Genomic DNA, 16,367 nt, shown 5'->3' with positions numbered 1-16,367 from the left:
TCAGGGGCATAGAAAGGGAGTGGACTGACAATTCTCAGGGGGAAGGGGATCTGGGGGGTGTGGGAAGAGACTGGACAAAAATTGTACACCTATGGATGAGGACAGTGTGGGGGGGTAAGGGCAGGGGGTGGGGTGGGAACCGGGTACAGGGGAGCTATGGAGGGAAAAAGAGGAACAACTGTAATAATCTGAACAATAAAGATTTATTAAAAAAATTTTTTTAAAAAAAGGATAAAGGACTTAAATGTAAGACGGGAAACCATAAAAATCTTAGAAGAAGCCACAGGCAGCAAAATAGCAGACATTTGTCGTAGTAATATCTTTACCGATACAGCTCCTATGGCAATGGAAACTAAGGAGAAAATAAACAAATGGGACTAGATCAAAATAAAAAGCTTCTGCACAGCAAAAGAAGCCATCAACAAAACAACAAGAAAGCCTACTGCATGGGAGAACATATTTGCCAATGTTATCTCTGATAAGGTTTTAATCTCCAAAATTTATAGAGAACTCATACAACTTAACAAAAGGAAGATAAACAATCCAATCAAAAAATGGGCAAAGGACTTAAGTAGACATTTTTCAAAAGAGGACATACAGAAGGCCAAGAGACATATGAAAACATGCTCAAAGTCACTAATCATCCGAGAGATGCAAATCAAAACAACAATGAGGTACCATTTCATATCAGTCAGAATGGCTACTATCAACAAATCAACAAACAACAAGTGCTGGAGAGGATTCAGAGAAAAAGGAACCTTCATGCACTGCTGGTGGGAATGCAGACTGGTGCAGCCACTGTGGAGTACAGTATGGTGCTTCCTCAAAAAATTAAAAATGGAACTCCCATTTGACCCAGTGATCCCACTTCTAGGAATATATCCCAATTAAACAGAAACACCAATCAGAAAGGATAATATGCTCCCCTATGTTCATAGCAGCACAATTAACAATAGTTAAGATTTGGAAACAGCATAAGTGCCCATGAGCAGATGAATGGATTAGAAAACTGTGGTACACCTACGCAATGGAATACTACGATGCTGTAAAAAAGAAGGAATTCTTACCATTTGCAACAGCATGGATGAAACTGGAGAGCATTATGCTAAGCGAAATAAGCTAGTCAGAGAAAGATAAATATCACATGATCTCACTCATTTGTGGAATATAATGAACAACATAAACTGATGAGCAAAAATAGAACCAGAGTCACAGAAGAATCGAACAAACTGTCTGACCTATGAGGGAAGGCGGGGGGTGAGGGGGTGAGAAATCAACCAAAGGACTTGTATGCATGCATATGAGCATAACCAATGGACACAGACAGGGGTAGGGGGGTGTGAGGGCATGTGCTGGGGGGTGTGGGCGGTTGGGGAGAGGTCAATGGGGGAAAAAGAAGACTTATGTAATACTTTAAACAGTAAAGAATTTTAAAAAGAGAAAAAAAAACTAACTCTAACTTGTAAGAATTAGCATGGGCTCACTGAAAACTTCTCATGTGGTTTTGAGGTATTCACCTTTTTAAAAATTATGAGCTAGCTCAAATAGTTTTTAAAACATATAGGGGTATAAATAAATACAATAAATAGCTTATATGCAATAAAATGAAATAAAAAAATAGTGATGCCAAAGTAGTGCTCTAATTACTGATATCATAGATTGGGAGAATGCTATAGATATAGAGTAACTAAAAGAACTAAAAGATTTTATTAGGTTAAGGAACCTGAGGGATTTAATGTGGTATCCCTGATGCCTACTATAATGTTTATTTAACACAATAAAGGTATTCAAATAAGTATTTGTTAACTGAGTGCACAAAATCATTTTTTTCAAGGCATGTGACAAAATCTCTCATTATATCCTTGGAAAATTAGAAAGATATTAATTAAATGGCTTCTAAGCTCTCATTTCTCTTTAACATTAAAAAAAAATCACCTCAAACATCTCAAAAATAATGTATTACTCATACAGAACTTTCAAGTGTGCAAAAAACCCCCAACCAAACAACTTCAACAAACCAACCAACCAACCAACCAACCAACCGGATTTCCTACCTGTGAACCCCTTGTCAGTACATGTAAAAACTGAATGCCAAAAAGTCTAGCCATTTCACTGGTTTTTCCAATCAGGTCCAGCTGTTCTAACATTTGGAGATTTCCGCGCACACGGCTGATGTAATGATCAACCATTTTCCATCTGTTAAAAGAGAATTGATGCTATGAATATTAGGAAAAAATTGGGACACCTGAAATTAGTACTGTTTTCATTCTGCCAAAACATACATATTAATAGTGAGGTTATTTAAAGAGTAATGATGTATGTTAAAGTATGTTAAAGAATTAAACATTAGAAAATTTCAGATATTTCCAAAGCGTGAAAATATGCAAAGTTTGAAATAGCGCTTGTGATAAGATGGTAAGACTAAACATAATTATTTTCAATATTTTTCTTGGTGTTACTTTTTGTTCTAAAAAAATTAACATACTCTCCTAGATGCACTACTGATGATGCAATAATTATACAATTATAATTTATCATATCTGTAGGTGTTTTTATATCCTTGCCCAATATTTTTTTATTTTAGAGAGAAGGAGTGAAAGAGAAAAACATTGATGTGACAGAGAAACACTGATTGTTTCCTCCCATATGCCTCAACCAGGGATTGACGGGAAACCTTTTGGTGTATGGGATGATGTCCCAACTGAGCCATTGGCCAGGGCATCTATCTATCTATCTATCTATCTATCTATCTATCTATGAACATGGAAACTTTGGGTTATCATTTGTAAATACCAGTCTAAAATAAAAGCATGAATTATCTTCTCATGGGAAGAAACAGAGTAATTTGAAAAAGATTTAGAAAAATGAGGAAAATAATTTTTATGAAACCATAGTGGGGTAAATGTACATCAAATTAGTATTTCCTGTGAAAACAAAAATATTATTTTCTTTGATTTAAACTTTTAAAAAAATTGACCTGTTTATCTTTTTGTTAAGAAAACAAGCAAACAACAACCCTCATCAGAGCCATAAAAGGAAGTTTTCATTTAATATTATGTTATTAAAATGCAAAAATTACCCAAAAGTATACTATTCTATATAATAAAGAGGGAATATGCAAATTGACCCTCACAAGATGGTGGTTCCCAGTCCCCTCAGCCCCGCCGGGGGCCTCGGGTCCTTCTGCACCCCCCACTGAATGAGGCTCAGGCAAGCAGGGCCAGCCGAGGTGCAGGCAAGCCTTGGATGGCGGCTGCCCAGTTGCTCAGGGCCAGCCCGAGGCTCAGGTAACCAGGGCCAGCAGAGACTTGTGCTGCTGGTAGTGGCAGCAGCAGAGGTGTGATGGGGGCATTGCCTTCCCCTGATCGCCGCCAAGTCGGCTCCCGCCCCTGAGGGCTCCTGGACTGTGAGAGGGGGCAGTCTGGGCTGAGGGACCCCCCTCCAGTGCATGAGTTCTCATGCACTGGGCCTCTAATCTATAATAATAAAAGCATAATATGCTAATTAGACTGGACATCCTTCTGGATGTTCTTCTTTCCGGACAAAGACACAGTGGGTGGGGGCTGAGGCAGAGACCCCCCTGGCCGAGGCTGCAGTGGTGGGCGGGGGTCGGGGCCAAGGCCATTGCATGAATTTCATGCATCGGGCCTCTAGGAAAGAATAAAATTCATTCATTGAAAGAACATTAAGGTTCAAATATATTGCAACTTTTAATTACGTGGCTCTTAGAACAATATAGTCATATAACTGCTAAATATAAAAACTTAAGACTGCAGACAGGGCTCAGTGATTGAGTGTTGACTTGTGAACCAGGAGGTCACACTTCCATTTAGCTCAGGGCACATGACCAGGTTGCTGGCTTGATCCCCAAGTAGGGAGGGGCGTGCAGGAGGCAGCTGAATGATGATTCTATCTCATCACTGATGTTTGTATCTCTTTCTCCCTCTCCTTCTCTGAAATCAATAAAACATATTTTTTAAAAATGCACTGCATACACTGGAAAAAAGAGAATGGCTTGATTTTTTTATCAGAAACAGTAGAGGCCGGAAGAAAAGGAAATGAAATCCTTAAAGTGGTGAGGAAAAAGAAATCTCAACCCCAGAATTAGACAGCAAAAATATTAAAAAATTAAGGTGAGAAAAAGTTATTTTCAGAACAATAAAGGCTGAGACTATTTGTTGCCATTAGACTTGCACTAGAAGACTTGCCAAAGAAAATAATTTAGCAGTGTCTTAAAATGTAAAACAAGCCTAGCCAGTGTAGCTCAGTGGTCGAGTATTGACCTATGAACTAGGAGGTCATGGTTTAATTCCTGTTCAGGCATATGCCTGGGTTGTGGCCTTGATCCTCAGTGTAGGGCATGCAGGAGGCAGCTGATCAATGATTCTCTCTCATCATTGATGTTTCTATCTCTCCCTCTCCCTTCTTCTCTGAAATTAATAAAAAAAATATTTTTAAAAAAGTGAAACAAATAACCATGTGATCCAGCAGAGAAATGAAAATGTTTGCTTACACAAAAATTTTCATACAGTTTTACTTCACAATGGCCTCAAACTAGAAAAAACCTAATTGTCCATCAACAGGTAACTAGATACACTGGATACTCAAGTAAATTGTGGTAATTGAGTATTATTTACTAATAAAAATGGAAATTACTGCTGTATGTAACAGCATGGTTGAATCTCAAAAAACATACTGAATTTCTTGAAAGAAACCAGAAACAAAGGGGTAGGTTGTAAATAACTCTATACAGAAGTTCTAGAACTGGCAAAATTAATCTATATCCATAGAAATTCAATTAGTACTTACCTGGGTAGTTAAAGAATAGGTAGGTTTACTGCAAAGCTGTCTTTTAAGAAAATTTTCTGAGTGTTAGAAATGTTTTTTTAAAAAAAATCTTGATTGTGGTAGTGGTTATAGGATACATACATTTTTCAAAGTCATCACACAATACACTATAAATGTATGTATTTTACTGTATATAAATTATACTCCAATAATATTAATTTAAAAAAAGAGACATTATCCTTTTCAGAGTTATAAAACATTACCTGTATAGATCTGTCTTGTTATCAAACCAATCTGATAAGACTCGAAAGGTAAAGAGGGGAAAACGCTGATGAAGAACGTGAAAGCTCACGTTTTCAAAGGTGTAGTTAGTCAGAGCCACCTAAAACCAACAAAAAAACAAGACTCCGTTATAATAATGCTTGTATTTATATACAAATTTGGTTTTAAAAGATTCTCAATATTACTTCTAACCTTTCATAGTGGCAATCACAATTAATTTAAAACTATGTGCATATTATATCCATCCTAATGGACAGAAATGTCCATAATAAATTAATATTTAATTGGAAAAAATCTGACTTAATGAGATTCAACTTGGTCATGTAATACCTACTGAATAGATCCCAGTTCTTATCACTTCTTTTTATATTCTATGCCAATACAAATAATGCCAGGCAGAAGCATTGCTAAGCAAGTTAATTTTTTGTTCCTTCCATACTTACTGTTTGGTCTTCGAATCCCACAGATTCGAGCATGAGTTATTTAGTTAAAGGCAGGCATTCATCCTGCTCCCAAGAATTACATCAATACTAAGACCCAACACAAGACATTATGGAGTCAGTTTCTTTCCAAAAGCAAAAGATTAAAAGGATGTAGCAGAAATGTATCCCTATCTTCAAAATATGTAGGTAAAAGCTGTGTTAATAGGAAAATAGTGAAAAAAAATCCAAATTCATAAAACATATAGATGGTCTCTCAGAAATACCCATAAGACACAAGCAATTTAGACAATGGCAGGTATTGCAATGCAAAATGGAAATTAAGAAATCAGAATTCTCCATTATTAAGTCAGTTTGGTTTTCTGAGGAATAACAGTTCAAACGGCACTTCACACATTTATATATTATATTACAATTTTAAAGTATTTTCTTTTCCATGTCCACAATCCAGCAAGTACAAAACAGGGATTGAAGGTTAAGCTCATCTTAGTGTACTGACCCAAACTGGTTTTACTTTATTTTCAACTTCTATCAATCTCCAGAACAAAAGTACTGGAATGTAGCATACTTCAGAATGTACACACACACACACACACACACACACACACACACTTTTAAACTCTGGAATGAGACTATTCTAGAGTCACCAGAATAAAGGTCTTAGAAGTAAATCACTATTACCACCTCCTCCCCCCCCCTTGCCTTGTAAGTTAGTACTGGCCTGAAGTACTTCTCTCAAAAATAAGTAACTCATTATCAAATCTCCATATTGGAATGACTCTTCTACCTGCTAATAATTTCATTTGTTTTTTTAAAGTTTCAATTTAGTTTTATAGAAAATGGAGCCAAACATCTGATCTCAGGTAGTTGCTTGATTACCTAATTAATACAGAGTATAGACTAAACCTAATCTGCTGGAATATACATCTTCATTAAAAAACAAAACAACAATGAAAACTCAGATGGAAAAGATCACCTTGTTGTCCTGCAGTTTTCTCATTAGGGAAAAACTGGAAGTTTGCCATAAATTGACCTATGAGATTAATTAGGGGATTTTTATGACCTCAAACTAAACTTAAATAGAATCTTAGAAATTCATCCCCAATATCTGAGGCAGGTGACAAATCCATGGTCTGGGTTGATATTGTTTCAAAGAGAAGAATTTCATAAATTTGATTAAGACTAAACGTATTATAACCCTACTAGTGGCCCAGTGCACAAAATTCACGCACGGAAGGGCGGGGATTCCCTCAGCCCAGCCTGCACCTCTCTAATCGGACATCCTTCTCGCAATCTGGGACCACTGGCACCTAACCGCTCACCTGCCTGCCTGATCACCCCTACCTCTGCCTGCCTGCCTGATCGCCCCAACTGCCCTCCCTTGCCTGCCTGATCACTCCTAACTGCCCTCCCCTGCTGGCCTAATCTCGCCTCCAACTGCCTCTGCCTGCCTGATCACCCCTAACTGCCCTCCCTGCTGGCCTGATCTCACCCACAACTACCCTCCCCTGCTGGCCTGATCTCGCCCCCTATTGCTCTCCCCTGCCGGCCAATTTGGTTCTGATTGGTCAGTTTCTATGCCAGTCAGCATCAAAAGCTCTGCCTCCTAGGCAGCCATTGGCTCCTCAGTTCACCCAGATTTGGTTCTGATTGGTTGGTTTCTATGCCAGTGTCAAAAGCTCCGCCTCCTAGGCAGCCATGAGCTCCTCAGTTCACCCAGATTTGGTTCTGATTGGTCAGTTTCTATGCCAGTCAGCGTCTCTGAGCCTATCTCTTGGCCTGATCAGAGAGGTGGGGGGCCGATCAGCAGCCCCCTCGGAGGCCCGGAGAGAAACAGAGGCGCAGCTGCTGGCAAAGCCCGGAGAGAAAGAGAGAGGCAATAGCTGATCAACAGCTGCCACGGAGACTGCGGATCAGACCCTGCCTCTCTCTCCGGGCCTCTCTCCAGGTCACCACGGGAACCCAGCACTGACTGCAGGACTGAGTTCCGGTGTTCGGTTGAGCCTTTGGTCGGTCGTTATGGACCCTGGGTTTTTACATATTAGGATATTACACTCACTCTGAGTCTTCTTGGTGTCACAGAAGCATAACAATGCACAGCTATAATCTCAGTTATAATAAAATTAAAGGAAACAAGAACTCAATAAAATTAAGACAATCCATGTTCAGAATGTTCCAATCTTCAGAGAGTGGTTTACTATAGAAGTTAAAATATGAATCTGAAAATATGAACTAGGAGTTTGTCACTTATCTTAGGCAGAAATCTGAGTAAGTTAAACATTGGGTAAATGTACTTTGTAGATCAAAGCCAGAATTAATATAAATGAAGAAAGTGTCCAGTGCTTGTCCATTTATTTTACTGATAAAGGAGTGGGCTGAGAGGCAGGTAGCTACACTTTTTCATTCACTCATAGAGTCAATGTGCAAAACACAATGTTTAATCACTTCAGAAGCAAACTTACTCAGAACTGGGGGAGGCAGTCAGATCTAGTGCAGGGGGTTACAGAAAATAATGAAAGGAGGCCACAGGTAAGCACCTGTGGCCTGTATTCTCCATCACCTCATTCCCTTAGTTGTTCCTCATTTCCCTGGAGTCTTCAATGTCAAAAAAATGTACATAAAGAAATGTACACAAATTTAAAGTGAACAACTCATGAATTTTTATGTATGTATACATCCATGTCACCCCATTCACAAGAAGATACAGAAAATTTCTAGGACACTGGAAGGCTCCCTTGTGCACGTTCCCAGTCAATACTCATGAAAGTTAACCACTATAGATTATCCCTTTCCACTCTCTCCTCACTCCCCATCAAGACTTGACAGTTATCTTTCTTTCTTCCAAATGCATATACCATTTATATCTCATTTGGCTCTTACAAGGTGCCTGTATGGCTAATGATAGATGCCCTATTAAAACCATAAAATATATATATCACACACACACACACACACACACACACACACATTTATTGTGAACATGGTCTGTCCTCAAAGAACTTATTATATATTTTATTTTGTACATATCCTCAGTTCAAAAAGTTCCTTCCTATATCTAGACTAAATTTTTCTTACTGTAATAAATGAAAAAAGCCAAATTAATTCATCTGGCCTTAAGTACAAATGATTTTAAGTGCAAGAAATGATAAAATTATACAACATTCAACACATACAGCATATTTTATGATAGCTATAGATTTTCTAGTTTACTGCTACCTTAAATACAAATAAAAATATTAAAATTCATCAATAACATTAAAGTTAAATACTTCTGTAGGTTTGTATTATAGAAAGTGGTTATTTTTGTAACTCTACTTAAGTATAATACAAATAATTCACACAGACACATAGGTTTACACAATAAGCTATACTAATACGCTATAATGACTAAAATCATTATATTGAGCTAATCTCTTATTCACAAACAAAATTTTAGCTAAAGCACCTTACCTCATTTCTCATGATTCGCCAAAGATTCAGTGTAATTCGGCCAACAATATTTATCTCACTCATTGTATCTGACCCATAGTCATCTCTTTCAGCAGCAAATCTGTTCTCAATTTTGTCATCTATAGAAATGAAAATTGGCTGCATCAGGACTCACAGAAACCAAATTTAAAAGCAAATTATGTCAAAGAAAGTGAGAATAAAAATTAAAGATGAAGAATAAAGATGAAATGTAATTCACAGTTTATTTTGTTTAGACTCAGAGATCATTATTTTGACTAACAAAATTATTTTTCTTTCCTCTTTAGGTTATGAAAGAATTTTGTGAAATAAATGTATTTAAAAACTATATGTTTTAATAATAGTGTGTATATAATAATATATAACAATATATATACATACCTTTGAAAAATAATAAACCCCTTTCTCTTTAAATTTGGTCATTTCTGGTGCTACTTTTATGAATACCTAAGCATTTGTTTGGTGCTAAAATGAAAAATGTCTACTATTTTTATTTTTATTTTATTTTTATTTTTTTGAAAAATGTCTACTATTAAACCAGTCATTTCTTGGAAAAAATGGTAGTTTTTAACCTAACGAATTCTCTGAAAATTTGTTGACATCAATTAATGATGTTTAAATTCAGGATGAAATTCCCTTAACTGTAGGAAGTCTTCATTCCTCTTACAGCAAATAGAATTCTGAGTCTAGTTTCTTAAGTGAAGATTTTACTAGATTGGAAATTAAAATGTGTTTTTCTATATAACACTGGATATATACAAATGTTGCTGATTAGAGGCTCTGAAATAATAAATATATTTACCATGTACTGAACAGCTATTATGTTCTAAGAACTTCACTCACATTATTTTATTTTATTTATTTATAAAAAATATTTTTATTGATTTCAGAGAGGAAAGGAGGAGAGAGATAGAAACATCAATGATGAGAGAGAATCACTGATTGGCTGCCTCTTGCATGCCCCCTACCGGGGACCGAGCCTGCAACCTAGGTATGTGCCCTTGACCAGAATCGAACCTGGGAACTTTCAGTCCGAAGGCCCAAGCTCTATCCACTGAGCCAAACCAGCTAGGGCCACATTATTTCATTTTAATACAACCACTTTATTATGTTAGAATACTTTTTATTTTGCACTGTAGTAAATTGTACTTGGAAATTTTTATCTTGCCCCAGCTCATGTAGTAACAGAACCAGTATTATACACCAGGGTTACCTGATTCCAAAGACCATGTACAAACGCCACCACACCCGACTCTTCTTTATTTTAAAGAGATAATGTTTGAAAAAATTTTTTTCATTTAACAAACACTTTTATAATGTTTATTATATTCTGACGTTTCAAGTATTTCACAATTGCCCTGAGATAAGTTCTATTATCATCCCCATTTTAGAGATGAACAAACTGAGTTATGGACAGGGTAAGTAACTTGCTTGACAGTTAGCAGTATAGCCAGAATATTGGAGCCATGCAGTCTTTCTCTAGAATCTGTGCTCTTTACTATGCTGCCTCCCTCACCAGGCTCTTTCTATTGTACCATGTTGCCCCACAAATATGATTTCAGCAGTGATTTTAAAAGAACACAAGCTTCCATTCACCCTTCTGATTTGTAGTCATGTCTTACCTGTTATAGCTAATTAACCTAATTAAGGGCATCTGAGCACTCAGCTTTTTCCCCTGAAACCTATCCCAAATAAAATGTTGAAAAAAATTGAAGATATACCACTATTCCTATCACTCAATACATAAAAAAATTAATGCAATAAAAAACTAAAGTATCTCTGCTTTTATAGTCCAAGCTTTGGCAAAGCTCAAAAAATATTTACTGTCCTTGAATCTTTTAGCTTCAACTTTTGCCTTTAAATTTGCCAACACTTAGCACATTTTATTGAAATCATAACCTCTCCCAGAATATCTCTTGATTAGTTTTTACCAATTTTATATTTGGTCTTTTAGTCTCCTAAAGTATATTCTATGTTGTCCTAATTCAACTTGTAGGAGCCTTTAAAATGAAGTTCTTAAAATTTTGTAGTCATATAAAAATTTTTTTAAAAAGTGCTTTATAAACTGTAATTTTGATATGACTCTCATTCTTGCCCTTCTCTTAAATGAAAATCAGACTTTGGAGGAACAGACTAAAATACAGAACCAGATAATTAAAATTAAATTATGGTGCATCAAGTCAAAAAAATGTTATGTTCTGCCCTGGCCTGGTGGCTCAGTTGGTTGGAGCATCCCTGGTTGAGGTGTGTACAGTAGGCAATCAATCAATGTTTCTCTCTCTCTCTCTCTCTCTCTAAAAATAAAATCAATAAAAGCATATCCTCTGGTGAGGATTAATAAAAAAGGTATGTTCTTTACAATGATTATGAAGACTATCTCATAATATAAAATACTTATGATAAAATGCGGGATGAAGGAAGCATAATAAAAATGGGATATATGTGTGATGAAAGTTATAGTGTATATAAAAAATAAAAACCTGCCCTAGCTTGCTTGGCTCAGTGGATAGAGCGTCGGCCTGTGGAATGAAAGGTCCCACTTTCGATTCCCAGTCCAGGGCACATGCCTGGGTTGGGGGCTCAATCCCCAAGAGGCAGCCGATTGATGATCCTCTCTCATCATTGATGTTTCTCTCTCTCTCTCTCCCTCTCCCTTCCTCTTTGATATCAATAAAAAATATATTAAATAAAATAAAAACCTATATATATGAAAAAAGACTAAAAGAAAAAAAACAAATATACTAATGGTATATATATATATATATATATATATATATATATATATATATATCAGTGAGATTGGGGTATTTTTTCTTTTACTTTTCTTGATTTTTAAATTTTTTATAATGGAGTTATGATATATCTAGAACTTACAAAATTTAATCTTCAACATTAGGCTAGAACAATAGTACTTTTAAACATCTTGTCCTTATTTACTTTGTAATTTGCTCTGTGGTTGACCCATAAAACGTTCACAGTGCTACATACCTGGCACCCGAGAGATCATCTGACATAAATCGACACTTAAGGCAGCAGCCCTCTGTAAGAGGTAACCCCAGGAATGCATCTGAATCTCATACCCTAGCAGAATATCAGGGTCATACCTACAGAAGGAATGAAAAAAGGACCACACATTGAAACCTTTTACCAGAAGAATTGTTTCTTCATGATATAAAGTATAAAAATAAAAATCTATATTCTATGTTTTTCAATGGGAAAGAGATGATACAGTGGCACCTATGAAACTGCTATACAGGAAGGAGTTGGCCAAGTAGAAGCTCTTGGTTTGATGCTACTTTTATAAAGTAAGTACCGTTTTCACTTAGACTGTGTATTTATTTGATCTGACTTGGGAAAGAGGCTGATAGAAATTGGGGTGGGAGGGAAGTACATGAGAGAGGGTATGATTGAAAATACAACACAGGTAGGGGCTGGGTGAAGTGTGAGGGCATGTGTGGATATTGTGTTCTGAATTCTCCCAGGTCATTCTGTTGCCATTTCTCTACCTCTCTAACCTATACTGTTCTTAAATAGTTTTAATGCTGAGAAAGAAAATAAAAATGTCTTCCATTTCTTACTCGATTTTAGTAATGACCTGGTCCTTACATGAAATAAGGCCTCAGTAATGACAAGTTTGTCCTCTTAACTTAAGAGGAAAGTGACTCAGTTTAATGGAAGACTGAAATATTAAAGGAGATTAATGTGGGAAAGATAAGCATCAGAAACTAGGAGGAAATTTGCTCATTGTGTTGAGTTGCACTGGTAAACTGAACTGACAATCTGCATCTAACTCAGAAGGAGCCTCGTGTGGCTCCTCTTATGACTTCCATGGTGACCACCATGGAAGAACGTGGGGGGAAGAGAGGAACTGATTACAGTCATAAATTGAGAGCAAAAACTAGAGTAACTCTATCAAATTAGAAGCTCCAAATTACTCTGATTATTGTACTGTTTATAAAAGCCCCCAAACAGGTGATAGATCACAAAAAGTTATAAAGTTGTGTTTTACATTACTGCTTATAAAGTCACTCTGAATTGTGGAATGTCCAGATTATATCACTTAACTCCTGGAGTATCGGCCAATGCCTGCAGTATAGAATTATACTAATTTACCGGTGGAAGCTAATATAGCTACTCTGCAAGTCTGTGGTATAACAGTGGATCATGAGCAGATCAGCAGATATATTTTAAACTGTTTTGCTAATATTTTATACTTCCATAGCTTCTTTCTTTTTAGAAAAAAAATGTTTATTGATTTTAGAGAGAGAGGGATAGAGAGAAACATCAATGACAGAGAAACATAAATCGGCTGCCTCCTGCATGCCCTCTAACTGGGGATCCAGCCTGCAACCTGGGCATGTGCCCTGACTGGGGGTTCAAACTAGTGATATCCTGGTTCATGGGTCGATGCTCAACCACTGAACCATACCAGCCGGGCCATAGCTTCTTTCTTAAAATGGGTGTTGAATGGTTTTAGTTCTTACCTATAAGAATGTCACAAAAATGTCTCATTTTTAATCCTGGATGATTTAAGTAGCTGATATAAAAAAAACCAAGTTCAAACTTCTGCAATGGCATTCTTTTTATTTTTTCTATTCCTTAAAGGCCCTATCAAAATACACTGTATAATGTAAATTTTAATATCTGGTGATCTGCTTGTGATCCACTGTTATACCACAGACTTAGCCCTCAACTTGTCAGGAGACAAAGATAAAGGAAGCAAGGCAATATGCAACAATGAGGCAAATTCTCAGTCTCAGAGATCAAAGGCTTAAAAAGGTAGATTAATTCATAAAAAGAAAATTCAGAAAGATCCGAGGGCACTTAAGAAAAGGAATCTCCCAACACCTTTCCTGCTCATTAATCTTTTAACATAACATCTAATATACATTTGTCATTGATAGCAACTTCTCAGAGCAGTCAAAGATGAACTATCTGTAAGACAAGTGCATCTCCCAGTAAAACTACGTAATGTTTAAACTTAAGAAATCGGGGTAGAAGTGTCAAGTGACTCTAAGGATTGTCAGGGATAGATTTGAAGGCTTCTTATATACACACAACACACTACTGCAGTCAACTGGAGAGGGGGAGGGGAAGGAGAAGGGGAGAAAGAGAAACATTAATCAGTTGTCTTCCTTCTAACCTCAAACCTAGGTAGGTGCCCTAACTGGGAACTGAACTGGCAACGTTTTGGTGCATAAGGCACTCCAAACAACTAAGCCACTCTTGCCAGGCTTGCTAATGTTTTGAAAAATTATTTTTCTCAATTAAAAAGTTGTCTATTTTATAACCTGTCACTGCTCAAAGATGATGGCTGAAAAAACAACAAAAAGTTACCCTATGCTTCTCTTAATGGATTTATTAAATAGATTTTGTTCCTTTAGAAGAATTATGTAGTTGTTTCAATATTTTTCAGCTCTATTAAGTATATTTATTTTTTGACCTAGAGGCTGTTTAGTCTTGAGACTCTTAAAGCTGATATAACATTTGTTACAAGTTCAAAATTTCAAGGTTTCCGTATTTTTTCTGTGGAAACGTTTGGTGACAATAACATAATCTTGGTAACTTGTTCTTTAATTTTTTTAAAATATATTTTACTGATTTTTTGCAGAGAGGAAGGGAGAGGGATAGAGAGGTAGAAACATCGATGAGAGAGAAACATCGATCAGCTGCCTCCTACACACCCCCCACTGGGGATGTGCCCGCAACCAAGGTACATGCCCTTGACTGGAACCTGGGACCCTTCAGTCCGTAGGCTGACACTCTATCCACTGAGCCAAACCGGTCAGGGCTTGTTCTTTAATTTTTATGAATTTTATTTTGTCTATCAGGTTTTCTGAAAGTTATAGAAAAAACAAGGTTAGGTAGCAGGGATCAGTGGTGAAGAAAATAAATGTGGAGAAAATAAAAGCAACAGAAACACGAAAATGATTATTTGCTTAGGCAAAAAAAAAAAGAAGCTATTTCACAACTAATATTTTAAATAACCCACCAACATCTGCACAGATGAGAGCTGAGGGGGCTGTAACTAGGCCGGTGGCAATCACCATGGAGGAGAAGGAATGGTTTTGAGAAATACCCGAGGTTAAGTGGGTAAGATATATTGTATGGATGTAGGGAAAAGAAAAAGGGGGGAATCAAAGCTTATATTTAAATTAGGAAGTCTGGGAAAATGGAAAATTATTAACAGTTCAAGGAAATATAGAAAGAGACAAATGATTGTGACAAGAAGATAATGGATTTAGTTTTACTTGCTTAATATTGCTTTATACTACTTTTTATGTTTGCCACCTGAGGAGTAAATATTAAGAATGGAAAAATAAAGTTAATAAAACTCTGTGAGTATGCACCTATATTTTATTCAATTTTATATCTAGCATCCAGCACTGTACGTGACACAGAGTTAACATTTAATACTGATCAGGGTGAGCCTCTTGTGCATTATCTCCCTTAATTATCCTAGCCACTGCCCATTTACAGATGAGGACACTAAAGCTTAGAGATACATTAACTTGCCTGAGACAAAAAAATACAGATCCAAAGCCTATGCTTTTAACAAAGCCTGTATGGAGTAGGTACTCAACAAAAGGGGTGCAAGAATGAAATAACCTTTTAGAGGTTCATTTGGACTAATATAAAAAACATTACAGAATTGAAATGTTGATATTTTAGCATTTTTTTCTCTTTATAATAATCATATGATCTTTTGGAGTAAGAATTAAAAGTTAGTTTTATTTTACTTTACTGCATTTTTTTCCTTAATGACCAGTATAATTCATGCTATAGACATTTTAGAAAGTACTGCACTTGCACATGATTGAGAAAACTCTCCATGTTGGCAGGTAATCCTGTTGTTGGGAATATACCTCATAAGGAGAAGACAAGCACACGAAGCCCAGGGACATGACTGGATTTGTGCTGGCATACAAAATGGTATTGACAGAAACTCTTACATGTTCCTTTTGCTAAGCTGCTTGAAGAAATAAAAGGATGGGCATGAAAGCATCTGACATGTTGATGACAACTTCTGTGAGAAGATAAATGGTAGGACTGACAATGGCAAGACTCAAATGGATGGGAATCCATCCAGTCACCAGTGCTATAAATGCTAAAAATACACCATTTTTTCCTCCCAAATGTAGTGGGTAGTAGCATATCATTTTTGATGCTCTGACATTTAATTTAATTTTGTTTTGTTGAAAACATTTTCTGGTTTTCTAATTTTCAAAATGGTTTATGTTAACCTATTTTGGATACAGTCAGATGTTGAGTGCACGTAATATCAGAATATAATTTCAGTTTTATAGGCTTTACAAGAATTCCACTATAAAGTTCAACTAAATTTTACAAGATGTCAACTAAAGAGAGGATTGAGTATAATAACATGCT

General features: G+C 36.4%; 1 protein-coding gene across 6 annotated transcripts in view; it reads right to left on the bottom strand.

The window, feature by feature from the left end:
* The window catches only part of REV3L (REV3 like, DNA directed polymerase zeta catalytic subunit), a 166,527-nt gene that overhangs the window by 29,403 nt on the left and 120,757 nt on the right, over positions 1-16,367 (bottom strand). For all 6 annotated transcript variants that reach the window (XM_070417892.1, XM_070417893.1, XM_070417896.1 and 3 more), the window contains 4 exons: positions 11,967-12,082; positions 8,961-9,079; positions 5,052-5,170; positions 2,055-2,196 (listed from right to left, as the gene is read on the bottom strand). In XM_070417892.1, coding sequence (XP_070273993.1) covers positions 2,055-2,196; positions 5,052-5,170; positions 8,961-9,079; positions 11,967-12,082 — 496 coding nt within the window. The remainder of the gene's footprint in view (positions 1-2,054; positions 2,197-5,051; positions 5,171-8,960; positions 9,080-11,966; positions 12,083-16,367) is intronic.

The sequence above is a fragment of the Myotis yumanensis genome, unplaced genomic scaffold (genome assembly GCF_028538775.1).
Source record: "Myotis yumanensis isolate MYYU_CA2020_CCGP unplaced genomic scaffold, mMyoYum1.0.hap1 SCAF_6, whole genome shotgun sequence".
NCBI classification, from domain to species: Eukaryota; Metazoa; Chordata; class Mammalia; order Chiroptera; family Vespertilionidae; genus Myotis; species Myotis yumanensis.
This window is presented reverse-complemented; position numbering and strand designations above follow the sequence as displayed.